Here is a 23665-nt window from a genome sequence, read left to right as displayed (position 1 = left end):
AATTAAGCTTGTTTTTACTGGTGATAACTTTGTTGTTGTTGTTGTTATGCCCCCCGGAAAAACGGCATATAGTACTGTCCGTCTGTCCCAACGGTTTCCGACCGATTACTGAAGACCGCTCCAGCACAGGAAGACAGGTTGGTCGTGACCTACAGTTGACCCCTAACGATATTTAGGTCGGTTGCTCAAGGTGATCTTCTAAACTGACGCGACCATGGCAGAAGTCAGCAATCGAAACTGACGTGGCCTGTAACTTAAATTTGCGTAACCATCACCGTCGGCAGCACTCTAAATTTAGGTGACAGTGACACTGGCCATCACTCTATACAGACTCGACTGCGACAATGATCAGCATTTTTAACAGATTTAACCATGGTGATGCATAGCAATCTAAATTAGCAAGATCACGGATGTAATCGGCAGTCTAAGTTTACGAGACCTATCTAGTCTATGAACAGCAATCTACGCTGACAAGGCCTTGACAATGATGAGCAATCTGAATAACTCTGTCCGTGGCAACATGAACACGATCGGAGGTCTACGATGACGTGACCATGACAATCATAGTGATCACCCAGTTTAAGTTTCATAGTTTATTAATTTTTCATCATTAGACATGATTTAAAGATAATATACATCATAATAAATGTCCATTGCCACGATTACAGAAGGCAAACATTTTAAAGACAATTTATTTATTTATTTGGTTTTTACGGCGCACCAACACAGTATAGGTTATATGGCGCCAAACAGAACTACAAATTTTGGTTCCACATCTCATTTTTAGGACAAAATTTGTTTTAAGTACAGCACATAATAAACAACGTGTAGTGAGTCATACCAGTGTCCAAACAGTTTATGACAAGTAGTTAATTATTCGAATATTTGGATCCTTAACTATGCTTACCCCATGCATAGAATATATGAAGTTTTTCATATTATGTAAACGTCCGAGATGATAAAGAACAACTGAACTGCCTTTTGCAAATGTAATTACTTAATGATCATACATCCAGTGATAAACTTGATCAGTTCTGGTGACCATACATAATAAGTTTACCTATATGTATCATAATTGATATCACGCCAGTCAAGAAAGTTCCGCGCACTAACAGACTCAAACTAGGCTAATGTGTATATTAATCATCAGTATAGGACTTTCCTGTACAACTGGAAAAACATCAAAGATCCTGCAACACTAAGGTACTACTAGTATTTGTTATTCTATATTTCGTAATTGTTATTGTATTGGTATTGTAATTGACGATTAGAGCTGCAAATGATGCTAGCTAACATTGTATTTTCACATCTAACAGACCGACAATCCGGTAATTAGTGTTACAGTGTGATGCACTCATATTCCGTTGATTCAAGTCCGATCAGGCAATAAAAAGCCCAGCAGAGGTTTAAAGCCTGTTCGAGGGATGTGACCAGCCTTGTCCTCATCATTAAAATGTCATCATATCATCACATATAATCATCATTATATCATCAAACCATCACAGCATCATTTCATCATTACAATCATGCAATCGTCATCAAACCATCTCATCATTCTTTCATCATTATACCTTCGTTAATTACCACCATCATATCATCATCATCGTCGTCATATTATCTTCATTATATTATCACCATAATTTTATCATCATGTTAACATAATTATAATAATAATAATAATCATCATCATCATAATAATAATCAAAACATATCGCCGTTAAACATCATGCTGTAAAACTGACACTGCAGGGATCCCTTGACGATGACTACAATTGAAAACGATAGAAATCTTTAATCGTCGGCATAGGCGTTAAGCTGGTCTGCAGTTTGCAGTTTGCAGTTCGCAATTCGAATTGCAAACCGAAAACTGTTTTGCATTTGCAGTTCGAATTGCAAACCGCAAACTGTTTTGCATTTTGCAGTTCGAATTGCAAAATGGATTTTTTATATGATCCGTGATTTGCTTTCCAAGAATGATGTTAAAGACGGTTTTGAAACATTAAAATTCACCTTTAAGTCTCCTTTGCGCTTTGTAATTTGAATTGCAAACTGCAAAATGTTTTGCATTTTTCAGTTCGAATTGCAAAATGAATTTTTACTTTCGATTCACTCTATGTATTGAACTGCGATGCAGTTTCTCAGAAACATGGTATTTTTAGGGGTATTCTGCTTTAACATTTCAATCTTATTTGCACTTTGTAATTTGAACTGCAAACTGTAAAACATTTTGCAGTTCGAACTGCAAAACGAGTTTTTATTTTGCGTTTCAGTATTCAGTATTTCAATGTCCTTTTCGCTTTGTAATTTGAATTCCAAACTACAATTTTTATTTTGCGTTTCAGAATTGAAATTCGTGTTTTTGTATATAATTATGTACAAACTGAAAATGAAATAAACTTTGAAACTTTTAATTTGAATAACAAACTGCAAAACATTTTATTTTCGATTCAATATATGTAATAAACTGCTTTTCAGTTTCTTAGAAAAGTGGTATTGGTTAGGATATTCCAGGATTTAAAATTTAACACTTCAGTCTTATTTGCGTTTTTACACTTCAGTCTTATTTGCGTTTTTTATGTCTCCCACCACACAGTGGTGTGGGAGACATATTGATTTACTCCAGTCTGTGTGTGTGTGTGTGTGTGTGTGTGTGTGTGTATCTGTGTGTGTGTGTGTGTCTGTCTGTCTGTCACAAAGCTTGTCCGCACTCTAAGTCAAACATTTTTCATCCAATTTTCACCAAACTTGAACAAAATGTGTTTGACCAAAAGAGCTCGGCCATGTTCGATAACTAGCCAAATCGGTCCAGGCGTCTTGGAGTTATGGCCCTTGAATTACCAAAAATCGGCCTTTTTACTCTTGTCCGCACTCTAATTCAAACATTTCTCATCCGATCTTCACCAAACTTGAAAAAAATGTGTTTGACCATGAGACCTCGGCCAAGTTCGATAAGTAGCCAAATCGGTCCATGTATTTTGGAGTTACGGCCCTTGAATTACCGAAAAATTGGCAGTTTTACTCATGTTCGCCCTCTTAGTCGAACATTTCTCTTCCGATCTTCACCAAACTTAAACAAAATGTGTTTGACCATGAGACCTCGGCCAAGTTCGATAACTAGCCAAATCGGTCCAGGCATTTTGGAGTTACGGCCCTTGAATTACCGAAAAATTGGCAGTTTTACTCATGTTCGCCCTCTAAGTCGAACATTTCTCTTCCGATCTTCACCAAATTTGAACAAAATGTGTTTGACCATGAGACTCGGCCAGGTTTGATAACTAGCCAAATCGGTCTAGGCATTTTGGAGTTACGGCCCTTGAATTACGAAAAATCCGCCTTTTTACTCTTGTCCACTCTCTAAATCCAACATTTCTCATTCGATCTTCACTAAACCTGAACAAAATGCGTTTGGCCATAAGACCTTAGCCAAGTTCGATAACTAGCCAAATCCACCCAAGCACTTTTGATTTATGGCCTTGAATTACTGATTGGATCCACTCATCCAGACCATATAATTGGATCCACTCGTCTAAACCATCTAAAGAAACTAGACATTTTACATAGGGGCAGTTGTGGGAGACATGCGCTTTTCTCAAAAACATCTCTAGTTTTTTATTTGAATTGCAAACTGCAAAATATTTAGCATTTTGCAGTTCGAATTGCAAAATGATTTTTGTTTGCGTTTCAGAATTCAAGATTTCAATGTCAATTGCGCTTTGTAATTTGAATTGCAAACTGCAAAATATTTTGCATTTTGCAGTTCGAATTGCTAAATGAATTTTCATTTTGCGTTTCAGAATTCAAGATTTTAATGTCAATTGCGCTTTGTAATTTGAATTGCAAAACGAATTTTTATTTTGCGTTTCAGAATTCAGGATTTCAGTGTCCATTTCTCTTTGTAATTTGAACTTCAAACTCTAAAATATTTTGTATTTTGTAGTTCGAATTGCAAACGCATTTTTATTTTCGATTCAATTATATGTATCGAACTACGATGAAGTTTATCAGAAACATGGTATTTTTAGGGGCTTTTCAGTCTTGAAATTTTAAAGTTTCAACCTAAGTTGCTCTCGTAATTTGAATTGCAAACTGAAAAATATTTTGCATTTTGCAGTTCAAATTGCAAAATGAATTTGTATTTTGCGTTTCAGAGTTCAAGATTTCAATATCAATTGAGCTTTGTAATTTGAATAGCCGTGAAACTTTAAAATATTTTGCATTTTGCAGTTCAAATTGCAAAATGAATATTTGTTTTGCGTTTCAGAATTCAAGATTTCAATGTCAATTACGCATTGTCATTTGAATTGCAAACTGCAAAATATTTTGCATTTTACAGTTCGAATTGCAAAATGATTTTTTACATTAGATTCAATATATATACTGAATAGCGATGAAATTTCTCAGAAACATGGTATTGTTTGGGGCTTTTCAGGCATGAAAATTTAACGTTTCAATCTTATTTTCGCTTTGTAATTTGAATCGCAAACTGAAAAATATATCAAAATATACGCAAGATATCGCAAATAACCATCAATATCTACAATATCATACATATTTATATTTTTTTCTGATACAGACAAAAGAGATTCTGTTTCAAGTAACTGGCATTCAGTGAGGTAAATGTCAAATTTATAGTCATTCACAATACTTTAGACATCCCCATCCCTATTGTCCTATTGGGGTTTTGCTAAAATTTGCTACATCGACTGAGATTGTTTTTCGTGAGACCTCGGACGCTTGATTCGTATCCAGACATTCTTTTTTGGTCGTACCAAGTGGGAGATTGCCGGCGCTAACCACGGTTTGATGGCGGGGATCTTGATTTCTGCTCCCTTCGTATTGAAGTGGGGAGGGGGGGGGGGGGGGGGGGGCAGAAATGGCATAGCTTTGTGCAACTGATTCATTTATATGGTTTCCAGCATACTGGGGTACATTGTTATTAGAAACTCTTGATGCTTGTGTTTCTGCACATAATATAGTCCCAATGTGGAAATACATTTTTCACAATTTTCCGTTCATACTTCTCTTTGCCGAGTAAACTAAACTAACCTTACCTACTGACCTTGATTGTGATCTGAGGTCAGTGCATCAGCCCATATTCTTTTCCTAGCATCGCCAAAAAGACAACTTGTTGAATCTTAACCGGAATTGGAAAAAAACGCATTTGAAATTCGAACTGCAAAAAGCAAAATGGAAAATATTTCGCTGTTTGCAATTCAAATTACAAGCACAGAAATGATTTTAAAGCCTGAAAATTATTTTCTCGGAAAGCAAATCGCAGTATATATTAATTTTCTTGAATCGCAAAATTAAAATTTAGCATAAAACTGCTGTTCTTGACACGTTTCGAGGATGTTTTAACAGGAGAGTAAACGTGTTCTCGTGTCCACGTGCTATTAAAACTGTTTATGTGCGTTTTATGGTAGAATTGCGTTAACGCATGTTCATTTCGTGTTATAACATCATCAGATATCCCTCGGGATACGTTGGTACTCTCGCCCTACCGAGCTTGGGCACAAACCGATCCCTCGGGATTCTGCAGATGTTATAACAAGAAAAAAAAACGTGCATTATCCATACATTCATTTTGAAATGCAAAGCGCAAATGAGAATGAAATGTTTAATTCAAAATTCTGAAAAGTTCAAAACATGAACATCTTTTTCGGAAAGCGAATCGCGATTAATTTATATCTTAAAGGGCAAAAAAAAAAATAAATCATTTTTCAATTTGAAAAGCAAAGCGCAAAATATTTTGCAGTTAGCAATCAAAAATACAAAGCGCAAAAGTGACTGAAAAGTTCGATTTTAAAGCCTGAAATATATTCAAATTTAAACACTGAAAAGCTCAAAACATCACAATTCATATATATAATGAATAATTAGTAAAACTTCATTTTGCCATTCGAATCGCGAATCGCAGAAAAGAAAAACGTGATTGAAATATTCAATGTTAAAGCCCGAGCTGCTCAAAATATTAACATTTTTTATGGAAAGCGAATCGCGGATTATATATATATCTCTCTCGAACTACAAAATAAAAGTTCATTTTGCAATTTGAACTGCAAAGTACGGAAGCTTATTAGGGCCTCCACTTATCTAAAAGTTTCGCGTCAAGTCAATTTGTGTCTTTTCGTTTTGAACAAAAACATCTGATGGAGGCGTGATAATTAATACGTTATACGTAAATGTTTTTAATCATTACGCATACTTTTTTATCGAATTGCGTGAAATATTTGTCAATGCGATTAACTTCTACACGTCTAACTAGATCTTTCAGCGAAGTCGTCAAGAAACATAACAAGAAGATAAATGTATCTGGTATTTCAACATAATTTACTCGACTTGTTACATCCTTTTCTCGAGAACGTTTACCTTAAGGCGATATAATTATGCATGTCACGTGATATTTAAACACGTCAGATTCAAAATTGCCTATATTGGTTTTGTCTGCACAGTGATGGTTTCATTATGTCTACCAAAGAATTATTCTAGGGAGACATATTGTTTTTCCCCGAGTTGTCTGTCTGTCCGTCTGTCTGTCCCGACGTGTCCACATGTAAATTTGGGGTTAGCGTTTCTGTTGAATTTGACATTCTGAGATTGTGGTCATTCTGGGGTTAAGTTGGTATTGTGGGGTTAAAAAATAATATTGTGGGGTTAAAAGGATCAAAGGAAGATAATAGGTAATATAAGGGATTACCCCACAAATCCTGTAAGTTCGTCCGTCTGTCCTTCACAAAAAGGATTTTCAAATTACTTGGCACAAATAGTCACTGTAACAAATCATGGAGGCTGGGGGGAGACATGTGTTTTTGTTATAAAAACCCTTCTTGTTTGTGAGTTGATTTTAACTAAACTTGCACGTAACTTTTACCACCAAAAGATCTTGGTTCCTTTCTTGAACCAGGCATATCCCATGATTGACTCCAGAGTTATATCCCCTAAAAGGGCAAAATTTGTCTAATTTGTGGTCTTGTCTGCACAGAATTATTGTTTCATTTATGATTTTATTTTTCAGCTATATTTCAATATGAACATGTGAAATTCCATAATAACACAACAACACTTCCCCCTCTTCCACCCCACCCCCACATCACAACCCCTCCCCACACTGAGGTGACCCCACCCCACCCACCCATTAAAAAAAATCTATTGTTCAGCTATATTTTCAATATAAACATGTGAAAATGTGAAATTTCAAAACAACAGTTCCCCGCATCCCGACACCCTGCACCCACCCCCAACCCCTCTACCATCCCCACCAGGGTGACATCCCTCCCCCAGTTATTTTTTTTTTTTATTTTCCAGCTCTATTTCAGTATGAACATGTGAAATTTCAAAAGAGCACTTCCACACGCCCCCGCCCCCTCCCCACCTCCCTCCCATTCAGTTATATATGATTGTCCTTTTTAGCTCGACTAAATATATCAAACACTATCAAAGCTTTGATACTAGCTAGATCAATGTAATTTTGTATGTGAATAGATGGCAATATTGAAATTATGCACAACACTTTGTTAAAATTCATGTTGTTATGGCAATAGAAGTAGTCAAAATATAGTTTTCCCATATGGATCCTTTGATAACAAAAACTTATAGTGACTAGATTAATGTAATTTGGTATGTGAATACATGGAAATATGGAGATTACTATAGGTTTACCCTCCATCTGTCTGTCTGTCCATCCGTCCGTGAGTCAGTTCTTCCGCATCTCCTCTGAAACTACTGAATGAATTTTGATGAAACTTTGCCACAACGATCTCCCAGTGCCTTAGTTGGCCCTAACTGAGAATGAGGTCACTAGGTCAAATGTCATGGTCACGGTGACCTTCAACTTAAATTTTTCTCACGTTTTTCTCGAAAATCACGATGTATATTTTTTTCAATTAAATATTTGTCGAAAATAGAAAAACATCGAGCATATTGAGAAAAGTTAAGTCGAAAAGTGAAAAACATCGAGCATATCGAGAAAAGTTAAGTTGAAAAGAGAAAAACATAGAGCATATCGAGAAAGGTTAAGCTGCATTTCCTCTATACTTTTAATCTTTGTCAATAAATTTTATTGACATGTGTAAAACATCTTATCTAGGCGAGTAAAGACAAGTCGACTTAGCACAAAACATCTCACCAACTGTAGGCCCTAATAAGCTTCCGTAGCAAAGTGCAAAAAACAAAAAAGTTTGCAGTTTGCATTTCAAATTACAAAGTGCAAATAAGATTGAAATCTTTAATAATAAGGCCTGAAAGGCAAAAAATAATAGAATATTTCTTAGAAAGAGAATCGCCTTCATATATCTTCATATATAACTTGAACCACAAAATAAAAATTCATTTTGCAATTCGAACTGTAAAATGCAAAATGTTTTGCAGTTTGTAATTCAAATTTCAAAGTGACATTAGATAGAAATGTTAAATTTCAAAGCCTGAAAAGCAAATTACAATAACATCTTTCTCGGACAACGAATCGCTGTTTACATATACTGTGAAACGCAAAATAAAAATTCATTTTGCAATTCGAACCTCAAAATGCGAAATGTTTTGCAGTTTCCAATTCATATTACAATGTGCAAATTAGATTGAAATGTTTAATTTTTAATCCTTAAAAGCCTAAAACAATAAAATCTTTCTCGGAAAGCGATTGTGGTTTATATTAGTCTTGAATAACAAAATAAAAAATCAATTTGCATTTCGAAGTGCAAAATGCAAAATGTTTGGCAGTTTGCAATTCAAATTACAAAGTGAAAATTAAATTGAAATGTTAGATTTCAAAGCCTAAAAGAATGCGCTTCATATGTATCTTGAATCGCAAAATAAAAGTTCAATTTACAATTCGAACTGCAAAATGCAAAATGTTTTGCAGTTTGCAATTATATTACAATGTACAAATTATATTGAATTGTTAAAGTTTCAATCCTAAAAAGCCCAAAACAATAACAGCTTTTTTGTAAGATAAGATGTGTTTTAGACTATTATAATTTTATCTAATGTATATTATAGTCTCTTGCAAATCTGTATAGATTGTCTTTGTGGTACAGTGTTAATTAAATCTTTTATGTATGTATTATATAAATGTACACAAAGATGAGACTTAAATAAAAATGTTGAACTTGAACTTGCTTTCTCGGAAAGCAATCGCGGTTCATACAAATCTTGAATTGCAAATTAAAAATTCATTTTGCAATTCGAATCGCAAACTGCAAAACACCATACGAATCGCAGTTTGCAATTCGAACTGCAAAATGCAAAATAGTTTGCGGTTTGCAATTCGAATTGCGAACTGCAAACTGCAAACTGCAGACCAACTTAACGCCTATTACGGAAGCTTATCAGGGCCTCCACTTATCTAAAAGTTCCGCGTCAAGTCAACTTGTGTCTTTTCGTTTTGAACAAAAGCATCTGATGAAGGCGTGATAATTAATATGTTATACGTAAATGTTTTTAATCATTACGCATAGTTTTTTTATCGAATTGCGTGAAATATTTGTCAATGCGATTAACTTCTACACGTCTAACTAGATCTTTCAGCGAAGTTGTCAAGAAACATAACAAGAAGATAAATGTATTTGGTATTTCAACATAATTTACTCGACTTGTTACATCTTTTTCTCGAGAACGTTTGCTTTAAGGCGATATAATTATGCATGCCACGTGATATTTAAACACGTCAGGTTCAAAAATTGCCCATATTGGTCTTGTCTGCACAGTGATGGTTTCATTATGTCTACGCCAGAAATATTCTAGGGAGACATATTGTTTTTCCCCGAGTTGTCTGTCTGTCCGTCTGTCTGTCCCGACGTGCCCACATGTAAATTTGGGGTTAGCGTTTCTGTTGAATTTGACATTCTAAGGTTGTGGTCATTCTGGGGTTAAATTGGTATTGTGGGGTTAAAAAATAGTATTGTGAGGTTAAAAGGATCAAATGAAGATAATAGGTAATATAATGGATTACCCCACAAATCCTGTAAGTTCGTCCGTCTGTCCTTCACAAATCGTGCCCGGGCTGTATTGTTTAAACCCCTTAAAGGATTTTCAAATTACTTGGCACAAATAGTCACTGTAACAAATCATGGAGGCTGGGGGAGACATGTGTTTTTGTAATAAAAACCCTTCTTGTTTGTGAGTTGATTTTAACTAAACTTGCACATAACTTTTACCACCAAAAGATCTTGGTTCCTTTCTTGAACCAGGCATATCCCGTGATTGACTCGAGAGTTATATCCCCTTAAAAGGGCAAACTTTGTCTAATTTGTGGTCTTGTCTGCACAGAATTATTGTTTCATTTATGATTTTATTTTTCAGCTATATTTCAATATGAACATGTGAAATTTCATAATAACACAACAACACTTCCCCCTCTTCCACCCCACCCCCACATCACAACCCCCTCCCCACACTGAGGTGACCCCCCACCCCCCCATCCATCCCCCCCCACTCCTTAAAAAATCTTTTGTTCAGCTATTGTGAAAATGTGAAATTTCAAAACAACAGTTCCCCGCATCCCGACACCCTGCACCCCTCCATCAGGGTGACATCCCTCCCCCAGTTATTTTTTTTTTTATTTTCCAGCTCTATTTTAGTATGAACATGTGAAATTTCAAAAGAGCACTTCCACACGCCCCCGCCCCCTCCCCTCCTCCCTCCCATTCAGTTATATATGATTGTCCTTTTCAGCTCGACTAAATATATCAAACACTATCAAAGCTTTGATGCTAACTAGATCAATGTAATTTTGTATGTGAATAGAGGGCAATATTGAAATTATGAACAGCACTTTGTTAAAATTCATGTTGCTATGGCAACAGAAATAGTCAAAATATAGTTTTCCCATATGGATCCTTTGATGACAAAAAATATAGTGGCTAGGTTAATGTAATTTGGTATGTGAATACATGGAAATATGGAGATTACTATAGGTTTACTCTCCATCTGTCTGTCTGTCCATCCGTCTCACAATGTTTATCTCGAAAATCACGATGTATATTTTTTTCAATTAAATATTTGTCGAAAATAGAAAAACATCGAGCATATTGAGAAAAGTTAAGTCGAAAAGTGAAAAACATCGAGCATATCGAGAAAAGTGAAGTCGAAAAGAGAAAAACATCGAGCATATCGCGAAAGGTTAAGTTGCATTACCTCTATACTTTTAATCTTTGTCAATAAATTTTACTGACATGTGTAAAACATCTTATCTAGGCGAGTAAAGACAAGTCGACTTAGCACAAAACATCTCACCAACTGTAGGCCCTAATAAGCTTCCGTAGCCTATATCGTCGGCCGCATTTTTATTTATCTCCAATCGCAGAGTAACGTTAACATATCCCATGTTATAAGTAATCTGGACTGTGCACAGAGCTTGAATTCTGAATGAATAGCCGAACAATCAAAGTCTTTCTTGTTACTAAATATTTTTTATGTATAAGAAAAAGAAATTTATATAAAACTTATCTGCATTTTCTTGTCTCAGCACCAATTTTCTCTTCAGTATACCACCTAACCAACGTAGAGGGGCTAAATGTTCATACCACGAGCAAGGCATTATACAGCATTTTTGTCGATGTTGTTCGGACGATGTATCCGATTGCATACATTCGAGGATATATCGTGACAAAAAAAAATTACTGTGCATCTTAACATATACCACCGTTCTTCTACACACTCGTACATTTTTGAGATATTTGCAAGTTTGGTCTATTATATTACCATTACGTTACCATGACAATGATTCGCTATCTTAACTGCCAAAACCGTAACAATGATCAGCAATCTAACTTTACCCTGGCGATTATCAGCAATCTTTCTTGACGTTACCATGAAAATGATCAGCAATTTAAATTGACTTTATTCTTGCAATTGTCAGGAATCTTTATTGCCGTTACAATGACAATGGTCAGCAATTTAAGTTGACTTTATTCTGGCAATGTCGGGAATCTTTATTGACGTTACCATGACAAGATCAGCAATTTAAGTTGACTTTATTCTTGCAGTTGTCAGGAATCTTTATTGCCGTTACAATGACAATGATCAGCAATTCAAGTTGACTTTATTCTGGTAATGTCGGGAATCTTTACCATGACAATGATCAGCAATTTAAGTTGACTTTATTCTTGCAATTGTCAGGAATCTTTATTGCCATCACAATGACAATGGTCAGCTATCTAAAAAGCATGACCTTGACACCATGGTCATAAAATCGCCATGGCAGGGGTTAAAACTACTGTGAATATGAGGGTAATCGGCACTATTTGCATCACTGTAACAATGATCAGCAATCTAAATTGACTTGACCACGGCGTTAACAAGAGTTTTAAATTGGTGATATCATAAAAGTTAATCAGCAGTCTAGCTTAATGTGTCTTAATTAGTGTTCCTGTGATAACTGGCAATTTACATTCACGTGACCATGAGAGTGATCAGTCGTCTAAGTTTGTCAGTGATCAGCGATCTATACTGGTATGGCCATGAAAATAACCACGTGAATATGTTCATGGTAGTGGTAAGTCATCTGAATTGGTAGGACGATGATTATGGTCAATAATCTATATTAACTTGACAGCGGGTGTGATAGCCGTCTTAACTGCCATGACCGCGGTTGCAGTAAGCATTCTAAATTGACATGATCATAATAATGATCAGCAATCTACACTCTAAATTGGCCAGACAATGGCAATGCTCTGTAATCTAAAGTAACAAGACCATGACAGCTTGTCAGTTATAAACATGGACTAAACAGAAACAGCTAGTGATTAAGTGAAACTGACCATACCGCGAAATACTGTCAAAATTACATATTAACAAAATCGTGACAGTTGGTCACAAAATACAAACCGGCAAGACCATGACAGCTGATCAGTAATACATATTGACAAGACAATGGTAACTGGTCATTAAACTAAATTGACGATACTAAAACATCGTTCAGTAGTACAAATTGCATCACTTTTGAGTTTGACCGTGTTTAACAGTCTGACTTAGTTTGACCGCGATAATCATTGGTGGGAAAGTGTATGTTGATCAACTGGTGCCACTGACAGTTAATCTGGATGCATTCTAAAACAACATGTCATGTAAGTATTGCAAGTCAGCAAACCTTGAGTAAATGAAACAATATGTTATAAACCTATGCATCATTTTATTACAAAGTATAATAAGTATACAGTAGATATGCCGCAAGTGAGACACGTGCCCGTGCAGTATTTATCCATTAGGTCCAAACACCAGAATGAAAAGGGAGAAACTCTGAAATATTTCATGTAATCCTAATGTAGCAGTTTATCTTTTGTTGTTGTTTTTATCACAATTGATATCTGTGGAGTTATAATTTCTTAGGTTAAGAGGAAGGGATTGCCCACTAGTCACAATAACTGGACGAGCACCTGTGAATTTAAGCTAAGCACAAATATGAAACACTATATAAAGAAGATGACGGCGATAAAATATATATGGTTGGCCAGTCCGGGCATATACATCAATACATTATCACTCCTGTTTCTAAAATTCCATTAAAACAGTACAGGACAGAGATACTACAGTCTACTGTAGTTACACAAAACAAGTCTGCAATTACAATGAAAGTACGCACTTTCTTGGAACCTCTTTTTTTCCTGTATTAATTAAGCCTATATGCTTCTTTTTTATTGCATTACTAGTATTTTAAAATAGTAAGACGTTCTTTAATTAACCAGCTATAATAGGATAATTAATTGCCTCTTGAAAACTGTTTAGTTCTGTACTGTAATAAAAGTTACAAATAGCATAAGTGTATAATAAGTGAACCGCACCAATCATTCTCTATATTTATATAATATAAAATACAAATACGTCATACAACACCGAGACACATACTTGGCACACAAATACAATAACAATTAATCAGTTCTTGTATACAAGAGGGCCCTGAAGACCCTGTATCGGTCGCCTGACCTAGTTCTCAACCCAGATAACACTGTATTTAATATGGCCTAGATTTCATAGAGACAAACATTTTGACCATGTTTTATGTATATCCGGCTGATCAGTATCGAAGTGTTTTCAATGATTTGACCTAGTGACATAGTTTCTGACCTTTGGTACCCCACTTCTGAACTTGATCTAGATTTCATATAGGCAAACATTCTGACAAAGATTTACAAGATGATCAAGTTCAAAAGTTGCCTCTAAAGTGTTAACAAAGATTTTTCTTTGATTTGACTTTATACCAGTTACAAATTTATCCTACATTTAAAACAGACAAACATTCCGACCAAGTCTCATGAAAATCAGGCAGAAAATTTGCCCTTTAGAGTGCAAACAATGTCTTCTATGGTTTGACCCAGTGACCTAGTATTTGACCTAAATAATCCAGTTTCTAACCTTACCTAGATTTCATAGTGACAAAGATTTTGACAAAGTTTTATGACTATCAAGTAGCAAATGTTGCCTCTAGAGTGTTAAAAAGGTTTTACCATGATTTGACCATGTGACCTGCTTCAAGATCTCAGATAACCGAGTTTTGAATCTGAAATATATTTCACGGAGATAAACATTTTCACATTTTTTATGAAGATTAAATGAAAAAATATGGTCTTTAGATAGAGTGTTAACAATGTTTTTTTTCTATGATTGATCCAGTGATCTAGTTTTTTTTTATATCAGGTAAACCAATTTTGAACTTAGTCTAGATTTAATAGAGAGAAAACAAAACATTCTGACAAAGTTTTATGAAGTCAAAATGTTGTCTCAAGAGTGTTAGCATGTTCTTTCCTATGATTTGACCTAATGGGTAGTGCAGCAGTGAGTGTACCTTGTTTTGTTTGATATCTTATAGCTGCAAAAACTAATATGCAGTCAATTTTTCAAACATGGTCAGAATTTTAGAAGAAAATGATAACATAATTTATTGGTCCCAATATCTATGTCAAATCTAAATCTGATTGTTCTGTGGTGTCGATTGAAAATATTAGCAGTTACTTTATATTTAATTGACCTTTGCCTTATGAAGGGCTATGACTCATAAGGATGACAAACCCACTGCATTCATTATTTTTGCAGCGAATCTGAAGTTAATTGTGTTGTCTGCGAGTTTATTTATTCTTTTGTTCAAATTTCACTGAACCTCATTGTATATTTTTTTGTATTTCTATGTGTGACACAAATCAGGTAGTATATTGATCCTTTGGTTTTAATTTCCACGAACAGTTAAATATGCAAGTCTATAAATAAGGGAAGCTTATGTAAGCCGCGCCATGAGAAAACCAACATAGTGCGTTTGCGACCAGCATGGATCCGGACCAGCCTGCGCATCCGCGCAGTCTGGTCAAGATCCATGCTGTTCGCTTTCAAAGCCTATTGCAATTAGAGAAACTGTTAGCGAACAGCATGGATCCTGACCGGACTGCGCGGATGCGCAGGCTGGTCTGGATCCATGCTGGTCGCAAACGCACTATGTTGGTTTTCTCATGGTGCAGCTCATGTAATAACCAGTCTGTATGCTGTGGATAGACTGAAAGCGATACAATAGAGGAGTAATGTTTAAAATTTTGTAATTTTAGTAAATTTTCCTTATGAAATTGCTCTTTCCTAACGAATGATGATTCATTCACATCATTAACTGAATCACAACACAGACTAAAATTGCGGATAGTGACGTCATCACTGTCATGGCCGTATTCTGCTCGTCTGTCTTGCTCTTTCCAACGACGGGCTCCGGCGTCTGTTCCGTGTTTTCACCTGTTAAATGAAAACAAATATATCGACATAATGAATCCGAATTATCGACTTATGTATGAAATCTAGCATGTACAACGTGTTCAACAGGTAATACTGAGTTGCAGTAGTAACCGCCGAACTAGAGTTAAAAGTGGTATTTAACGGTTGAACAAGGTGGTGTTAGGCCTTTCTTGAAACTGATAACTAAGGGCGAGAAATGTATGGGGCTGAGTGTTCATTGCAAACTGAAATTATCTGACCTGGTAAAACTACTGATCTGGAGTTTTACCTAACTTTAATGTTACAAACTTCTCTCTCATTTTCTTCTGCCAATAAAACAATTCTATATCCACAAAATTTAAAAAAAATGGCTCTTAAGTATTCCTCATAAAAGTATATATCGACATTTGCATAGGAATCCCCGCGATGTTTCGTTTGAAAATCAGATGTGTAGCGTGTAATTATCGCAAATCATGATGAGGATCGGTATAATGTGAGAAATGCTGTCACATTGACTACAAAATTCGGGAATACTATTCATCTGAATGTTTTATAATGCAGCCTGGTTTTCTCAGCAAAACCTTTACACTAAAACTGCAAAAACTTTTGCACTTAAACTACTGTTTGTAACAGAAATGGTACAGGATAAAACGTTCTGATATTGACAGTCCAGGAAGGCTTTCCGTGAAACAGATTCATAATTTAAAAATTCCCAGGATAAATGTAACTGACATACTACAACAAAAAGCATTTTCACCTGACTGTATAAGATAGACACTGTTTTCAGTTAAGTACATAAACACAAAACGTACCTTGCGTATAAACCGGTTTTGATTTTACGGTGACTATCTCCACCGTTTTCGGTTGTTTTGCTTCACCGTGGCGCTTGCACGTGTCAAGTTTGCTTGCAGCAGGACACACAGGACGCTCCAACGCCATACCTTTTTCTGGAAAAACAAATATAACATGTAGCAATATTTCACATGAAACCATGATATGTTGGTTCATTCCTTCTAGTTTCTTCTGCCTTAGAAATGTTTGATGTCGTGTGAATTACGACGCGTACGGATATGCATTGCTAAAAAGTATTATGTTAAGCCCTCCGTATCTACCGCAATCATTTTGTTACTGCAAACTACAGTGGATATGCAACAAACTCGTAAATACTAATGAAAATTTCTCCGTGGAAAAGTGTGTTCTATTTAATTCAACATGCATATTTAAAGTATTTTGCGGATGTCACTACTTGTCTTGAAAAGTCACAAGATACATAATAACTGAGCCGCGCCATGAGAAAACCAACATAGTGCGTTCGCTAACGGTTCTCTAATTTCAATAGGCTTTGAAAGCGAACAGCATGGATCCTGGCCAGACTGCGCTTATGTGCAGGCTGGTCTGGATCCATGCTGGTCGCAAAGCCGCTATGTTGATTTTCTCATGGTACGGCTCATATTACTTTTTGTTGCCATGTGATTAAATGTAGTTGCATTTGATTATAACATATACCGTGGATATTTTGTTATTTCAATTTTTTGTCACTAATACGGGTTTTGTCATTAAACTGCCTAAAATGTGATGTTAATGAATTGATGGTCTATTGCTATGTGATTACGCGTAAAGAAAATACTTGCACGTTTGTAATACAATTTACTACTAGCTCAGTAGAACTCCGAACGATAAGACCTACTGAACTACGTGAGTGTTGTTGGCGTCATTTTGTTAGCTCAGGATAATAATCAGCCGAGCGATACAGACAGAAAAAAAATATAAGTGCATTATATTTGAAGATGCGGCAGCATTTTATGAGTTTTATTTTTCCTGCGAAGAGAAATTTACCATTGCAACACATCTGCTTGCATTCTTCAGTTACAAAAAAAAAAAAACTCTCGATTTTATAATTAACAAAGACATTCCCCACTAGGCGCAACTTACTGCATGTTTTGAATACCAATTATATTCGTGTAAACGGAAATTGCGTCTACTTTGCACACTGCATGTTATTGAATTCAGTCTCCTTTAATAGTCGAGAAACAACTGGTAAAAAGTATAACACATGCCTTATTGCCATTTCATTTGCATCTTTATTCACAGAATGTACATGCATCTGAACGCGTTTATAGCGAAGAAATATGCGCACAGCATTTATACCGAATGCATATTGATCAGTAGGTAACGCACAGTAATTGAAATTATGAATTACGTAAATCATTCTCTAAAATGAATAGCATTTTTTTTAAATATTGTCTACTTAGGCTCAAACTTGTAACTCACCTTCAGGATACTGCATGTGTAGGTCACAGACGTTTAAATAATTCTTCAATTCATCTTCTAAGACGGCTATTTGGCTTTGTTCGTATGAGTGTCCATTCTCTTCTTTTCCGCGTAGAAACAATACATATTTCTTTCCTTTCTCCAGGTCTTTAGATGAGCAGTGTCCCGGTATATAACCTGAAATAAAAAAGAAGGTAAGTAGTGATATTACCGTGATAATGTAATATACAAAAAGGTTTATCACCTTTCGAGTCAAGTTTCGTAAATATTCTTCTATGGCTCAAACGTTTAACCTTAGGGTCAAATTGGCAGTCGCAACATTTTTTTCAATTGTAAAGGTCAGAAATGACAGTGTGTGTATTTGTTTAATTCTGCTGACAACTTACCCTTTAATAAATGTTGTTTAGACAAATAATGTTGATGGAATTTTACAAATATTATGTTGAACAAATTGATCTAGTTAACGCCAATTGTTTAGATGGTTGTAAAATGTCGCATATAATTTCCTCCAAAACATCTAGAGCATTGGAAAGACTTCTGCTTTTGCTCAATGTGACTAGGGGTCACGAGTTGAATCCCCAGATAGGACGAGTGTTAACTTAAAACGACAATATGATAAAAGACCATATCTCATTAGATCTCCGTCCAGAGTCGGTATCTTGACTAAGTAACTTGCGGAGTGCACGTCAGTACTTGTTTATATAGTAATTGTCAGTCAACTGTGGAGAACACGTCAGTACTTGCATACGGCATTATGTGAGTAACTTGCGGAGAACACGTCAGTACTTGTATATAGAATTTGTCAGTCACTTGCGGAGAGCACATAGGATTTGTCAGTTACTTGCGGAAAGCACGTCAATACTTGTATACAGCATTTGTCAGTCACTTGCGGAAAGCACGTCAATACCTGTATATAGCCTTTGTCAGTCACTTGCGGAGAGCACGTCAATACTTGAATATAGCATTTGTCAGTCACTTGCGGAAAGCACGTCAATACTTGAATATAGCATTTGTCAGTCACTTGCGGAGAGCAAATCAATACTTGTATATAGCATTTGTCAGTCACTTGAGGAAAGCACGTCAATATCTGCATATAGCATTTGTCAGTCACTTGCGAAGAGCACGTCAATACTTGAATATAGCAGTTGTCAGTCACTTGAGGAAAGCACGTCAATATCTGTATATAGCATTTGTCTGTCACTTGCGGAGAGCACGTCAATACTTGAATATAGCATTTGTCAGTCACTTGCGGCGAGCACGTCATTACTTGTATATAGCATCTGTCAGTACTTGTGGAGAGCACTTCAATACTTGTATATAGCATTTGTCAGTCAACTGTGGAGAACACGTCGGTACTTGTATATAGCATTTGTCAGTCACCTGCGGGGAGCACGTCAGTACTTGTATATATCGCATTTGTCAGTCGCTTGCAGAGAGCACGTCATTACTTGTATATAGCATTTGTCAGTTACCTGCGGCGTTCACGTCAATACTTGTATATAGTATTTGTCAGTCACTTGCGGAGAGCACGTCAATACTTGTATATAGCATTTGTCAGTACTTGCGGAGAGCACGTCAATACTTGTATATAGCATTTGTCAGTTACCTGCGGCGCTCATGTCAATACTTGTATATAGCATTTGTCAGTCATTTGCGGAGCACACGTCAGTACTTGTATGAAGCATTTGTCAGTTACTTGCGGAGTTCACGGGGTCGTGGGTTTGAGCCCCACTGGGGTCACGACCATGACTTCTCATATAACACCTGGGTGAACGCCAAGAAGAAGAAGGAGATATAACACCAGTATTGGTTTTTCCAGGAAGCGGACTCGAGAGTGGTTCAAACGTTCAAGCTTTCATCACAATCGAGCTAAAACAAATTAGTATAAACTAAACTAATACGTGTATATAACATCTGTCATTCAACTGCGGAGAATACGTCAGTACATGTATATACCATTTGTCAGTTACTTGTTACTTGCGGAAAATTCGTAAGTCTATCATATAGTATCCATGCAGTTACACCATAAATCAAACGAATTCATCGATAATACAGAAATTTTCTCCTATGAACAAATGAGACAGAGTATTTAGATGACATCTGAATATTGCGTTTACGTGTTTTAAATGTAGCTTGTATGTTTTTCCCTGCTAAGTCTGTATGACATATGAATTAAGAAAGCATTCATTTTTCCTTTTACAAATTATTATCTGAAAGAAAATTTTATTTAATTGTTTTCTATTATGTTAAGCAATGAACCAACCAAATATATATATATATACACAAAAAATAACACTGTTTGCATTATGGGGTTCATACTAATAAAATAAAACTGACAAAACAGTTTGCTCTAGGGGATATTAAAACGTTTTCTGCATAGTATGTCACTATACAAGTGTCAACAAAAATATTTCCTTTTTGCGGACTTAGCCACTAGAAAATTGAAATTTTACTCTCAGATGAATTTACAGAAGATACATATAGATAAGTAGTACATATACATTTGTATTATTTTCTTAAGAAATTGAAATGCTATCATCCAGAACATTGGTAAGTTGACCAGCCCAACCTTATTAGAATCTAGTATGAATAGGATCATGTAAAGCGTTTGAGACAACCCCTCGGGAAAATTTTCATCTGACAGACCCCTGATTTTATATTCAGTACGTTAATTGCCGCTTGGATTCTACAATTACTTTATTTCAGTAGGCTCCTTAAAAACCGAATAGTAAAGAATTTTAATCTACAGAAAAGTAAGTTGTAGTCGTATGCAAAAAGGTGCACAAGCGTTGTTATGTTATAAAAATGCAAGATTCGACATCACTTTTTCTAAGTAAGGTATCCACATACCTGCCCCTCCTATCTGAATACGCCCGGGTAGTGGTCCGCCCTTGTATGTACACCGGACCGTTACCATGGCACCGTAGGTACTATTGCCATACATATCTTCGAAAATAGGATCCGGTTGTAAAAGTTCAGTTACTTCACCGACGACGACGTGTTTTGAATAGAAAACATTGTCCGCCGGCGTGGGCTCTTTGTAACCACCCTCCGGTTCTGAACAGCCGTAAGCAACTGTCAACACACTGAATAAATAGACTTTAAATTCCATTAAGTTTTTCATCGTGAAACAGGAAACAATCTCAAATAATTCTTAACCTCCTTGCCTCTGTTCTTTATGTACAACACTAATTACTACCAGGTGAATCACCGCAGAAATAGCTTCTGCTTGAAACGTTTCTGCAGTAGTAAAAATGTTTATCTTTCAACGAGGAAATGACGCTTTCTATAATACAGATGTTTTCCGCTGTTTGATAAAAACAACAACAGAAATTACGCCCGCGCGTTTATACTAGTAAGATTCCGACATTAAGTGGTGAGTATATACGAGTAATACCACAAATAAACACAAGTGCACAAGTATTCAGTATTCAGGGCTGATGGATCACTAACGCTAAATAAACAACACTACACATTTTTATGATTTCTAACAATAATATGCAAGTTTTTTTTTCATAGTATCCATGAAATGAACCATAATTTTTACACGAAAATTGTAATAAATGTGCTGTTTACGAACGATTTAGCTGGACGTTCGTAAAGATCGTCCATTAAATCATTTTATTCACAAATGTGACATACACTCTCTTCTTTACTGATGTGTTTATGTCATTTTAAGATTTTTTTTAAAGATAAAAGGAAAAGTGCCGGTGTAATGAAGTATTTCGACCCCCATAGAATAATGACCCCCCGGTCATTATTCTATAGAAAAAGTGACCCCCGGTCATAGTATTATGACCTCCAGATCATAGTACTATGACTCCCCCACGTGAAGTAAACTGAACCTCACGAAGAATATTGACTCCCATAAAAAAACGACCTCCGGTCATTCGGTCAAATTTAGTGATAACTCATGTATCTAAGGCCTAATTGCTGCATTTTATGCCTCCACTCGGGGGAGGGGGGCATATAGATTTGCCCTTGTCCGTCCATCCGTCCTTCCGTCTGACCATTAGCCCCAGATACCATCACTTGACACAGAAATCAGAGCATTCCGCAACGGGAAAAGGGATTCTATTTCTAGACGCTGTATCTTGATGTATACATTTTTTTCAGGAAAATAACAATTCACAATACGTTCACAAAACACACCAGTGTCAATAATCCCTGCAAACTTCGGTATGAAGTAATTGTTCAGAAGAAAACTGCACAAGAAACTGCTAGCTTAGAACTTAGTATTAATAGAAGTTGCAATACTTAGCAGTGGCAGTAAAGTACGGTAGCGGCAACAATAGAAAGCAGTAGTAGTAGTAGTAGCAGTGGTAGTGGCAGTTGCAGCAGCAGCAGCAGCAGCAGAGGAATAAGTGACAGCAACAACAGCAGCAGGAGAAGAAGAGGTAGATGTACAAGACGTATTAGTGGAAGCAGGTATAGTAGTATCAGTAGTAGCAGTTGTAGTAGTAGTAGAAGTAGAAGTAGTAGTAGTAGTAGTAGTAGTAGAAGAAGAAGTACATGTAGTAATAGCAATAGAAGTAGCGGCACCAGTAGTAGTAGTACAATCAAAATGTTAACTATTGGCAATGGAGGGTATTAGAGTTGTAGATCTAGTAAAATTGTCCGTTAGGTTTGGTGGGGATCACTTTTTAATAGATATTATCGTCGAAAGTCTTTTTAGGAGCCGGTGTTTTACACGGAAAGAGTAACTTTTTTAAATAGAATAATGTCCGGGAATCGATATTGTGTGATAGTTCGAATGGAGTAATTTCGGCAGTGAGTATTTTACATGGAATAATAACCGGGGTCGTTATTCTATGAGATTCGAAGGGAGTCATCTTTAGGGAGTCAGTATTTTACTTGGAGGGGTCAGTTTTTCTATAGAATAATGACCGGGGGGTCGTTATTCTATAGAGTTTTCAAAGGGGGTCAGTTTTTTATAAGGGGAGTCAATATTTTACAGGAAAGGAGTCACATTTTCTATAGAATAATGACCGGGGAGTCGTTATTCTATGGGGGTCGAAATACTTCATTACACCGGACCTCGTCATAGTTCTGAATCCCATACATTAATATCCTTTCTACTACGTCAATAAGATCCCATGCCAGTAAAAATATCTCCGAGAGTGTAGACATTGGTATTTGACTGTGTTGACATTTGTGCCACAATAGTATACTGGTCTATTGGCCAGTTTCTAAAAAAAAATTCTAAAGATTGAATAACCCAGGAATTCCAGTTCATGGTTTAAACGTTCATTTAGGCAGCTTTTCTACTGTATGCCAAACTGATAATTACTCCCATTCCTATCTGACAGCGCTATTCCACTTTAGTAACTGATTATTCATTATCTTGTCGTTTTTATCTTAATTTAAATCCACTAAAGTTAAAATTTCGACAGTTTTGATTACAAAACTATCAAAATAATATGATTTTTATTAAAATACCATTAAACGAATGAAATTAATAAATATGTAACTTTCAGCGGAACATGTATTAGATTACAAAATGTGTAAAAAATGCAAGACACTAGTCTGGCTACTGACTATAGATAATCTTTTTTAAATTTTTCTAAGAAAATTTTCGTTTTCGCTTTCTTTTACTATCTCAGCAAATTCCTTGTGATTTTCAATTATGCTTTTTTGTTATTCTTTGTTGTTTTCAGAAGAGAAGGGACATAAATATACAAAATTTTAATAGCCTTAGGAGTTATCTACTGTG

General features: G+C 35.9%; 1 protein-coding gene across 1 annotated transcript; it reads right to left on the bottom strand.

The window, feature by feature from the left end:
• Positions 1–13106: 13106 nt before the first annotated feature.
• LOC123528603 (uncharacterized) lies at positions 13107–21337 on the bottom strand. The gene is made up of 4 exons (XM_045308438.2): positions 20803–21337; positions 17953–18129; positions 16494–16628; positions 13107–15702 (listed from the first exon to the last, which is right to left on the bottom strand). Exons 1-4 carry the CDS (start codon positions 21074–21076, stop codon positions 15572–15574), a joined length of 717 nt encoding a protein of 238 aa, XP_045164373.2. The 5' UTR covers positions 21077–21337; the 3' UTR covers positions 13107–15571.
• Between the last annotated feature and the right edge of the window lie 2328 nt (positions 21338–23665).

This window comes from Mercenaria mercenaria, chromosome 13, assembly GCF_021730395.1.
Source record: "Mercenaria mercenaria strain notata chromosome 13, MADL_Memer_1, whole genome shotgun sequence".
Lineage (NCBI taxonomy): Eukaryota > Metazoa > Mollusca > Bivalvia > Venerida > Veneridae > Mercenaria > Mercenaria mercenaria.
This window is presented reverse-complemented; position numbering and strand designations above follow the sequence as displayed.

What these genes read in the sequence shown, in the direction of transcription:
- LOC123528603 (XM_045308438.2), bottom strand. Translation starts at nt 21,076, where the DNA reads ATGAAAAACTTAATGGAATTTAAAGTCTATTTATTCAGTGTGTTGACA. An exon ending in ACACATGCAGTATCCTGAAG is followed by an intron (nt 16,629 to 17,952) that starts GTGAGTTACAAG and finishes TTGTTTTTCCAG; the next exon opens with AAAAAGGTATGGCGTTGGAG. An exon ending in AAAACCGGTTTATACGCAAG is followed by an intron (nt 15,703 to 16,493) that starts GTACGTTTTGTG and finishes TTCATTTAACAG; the next exon opens with GTGAAAACACGGAACAGACG.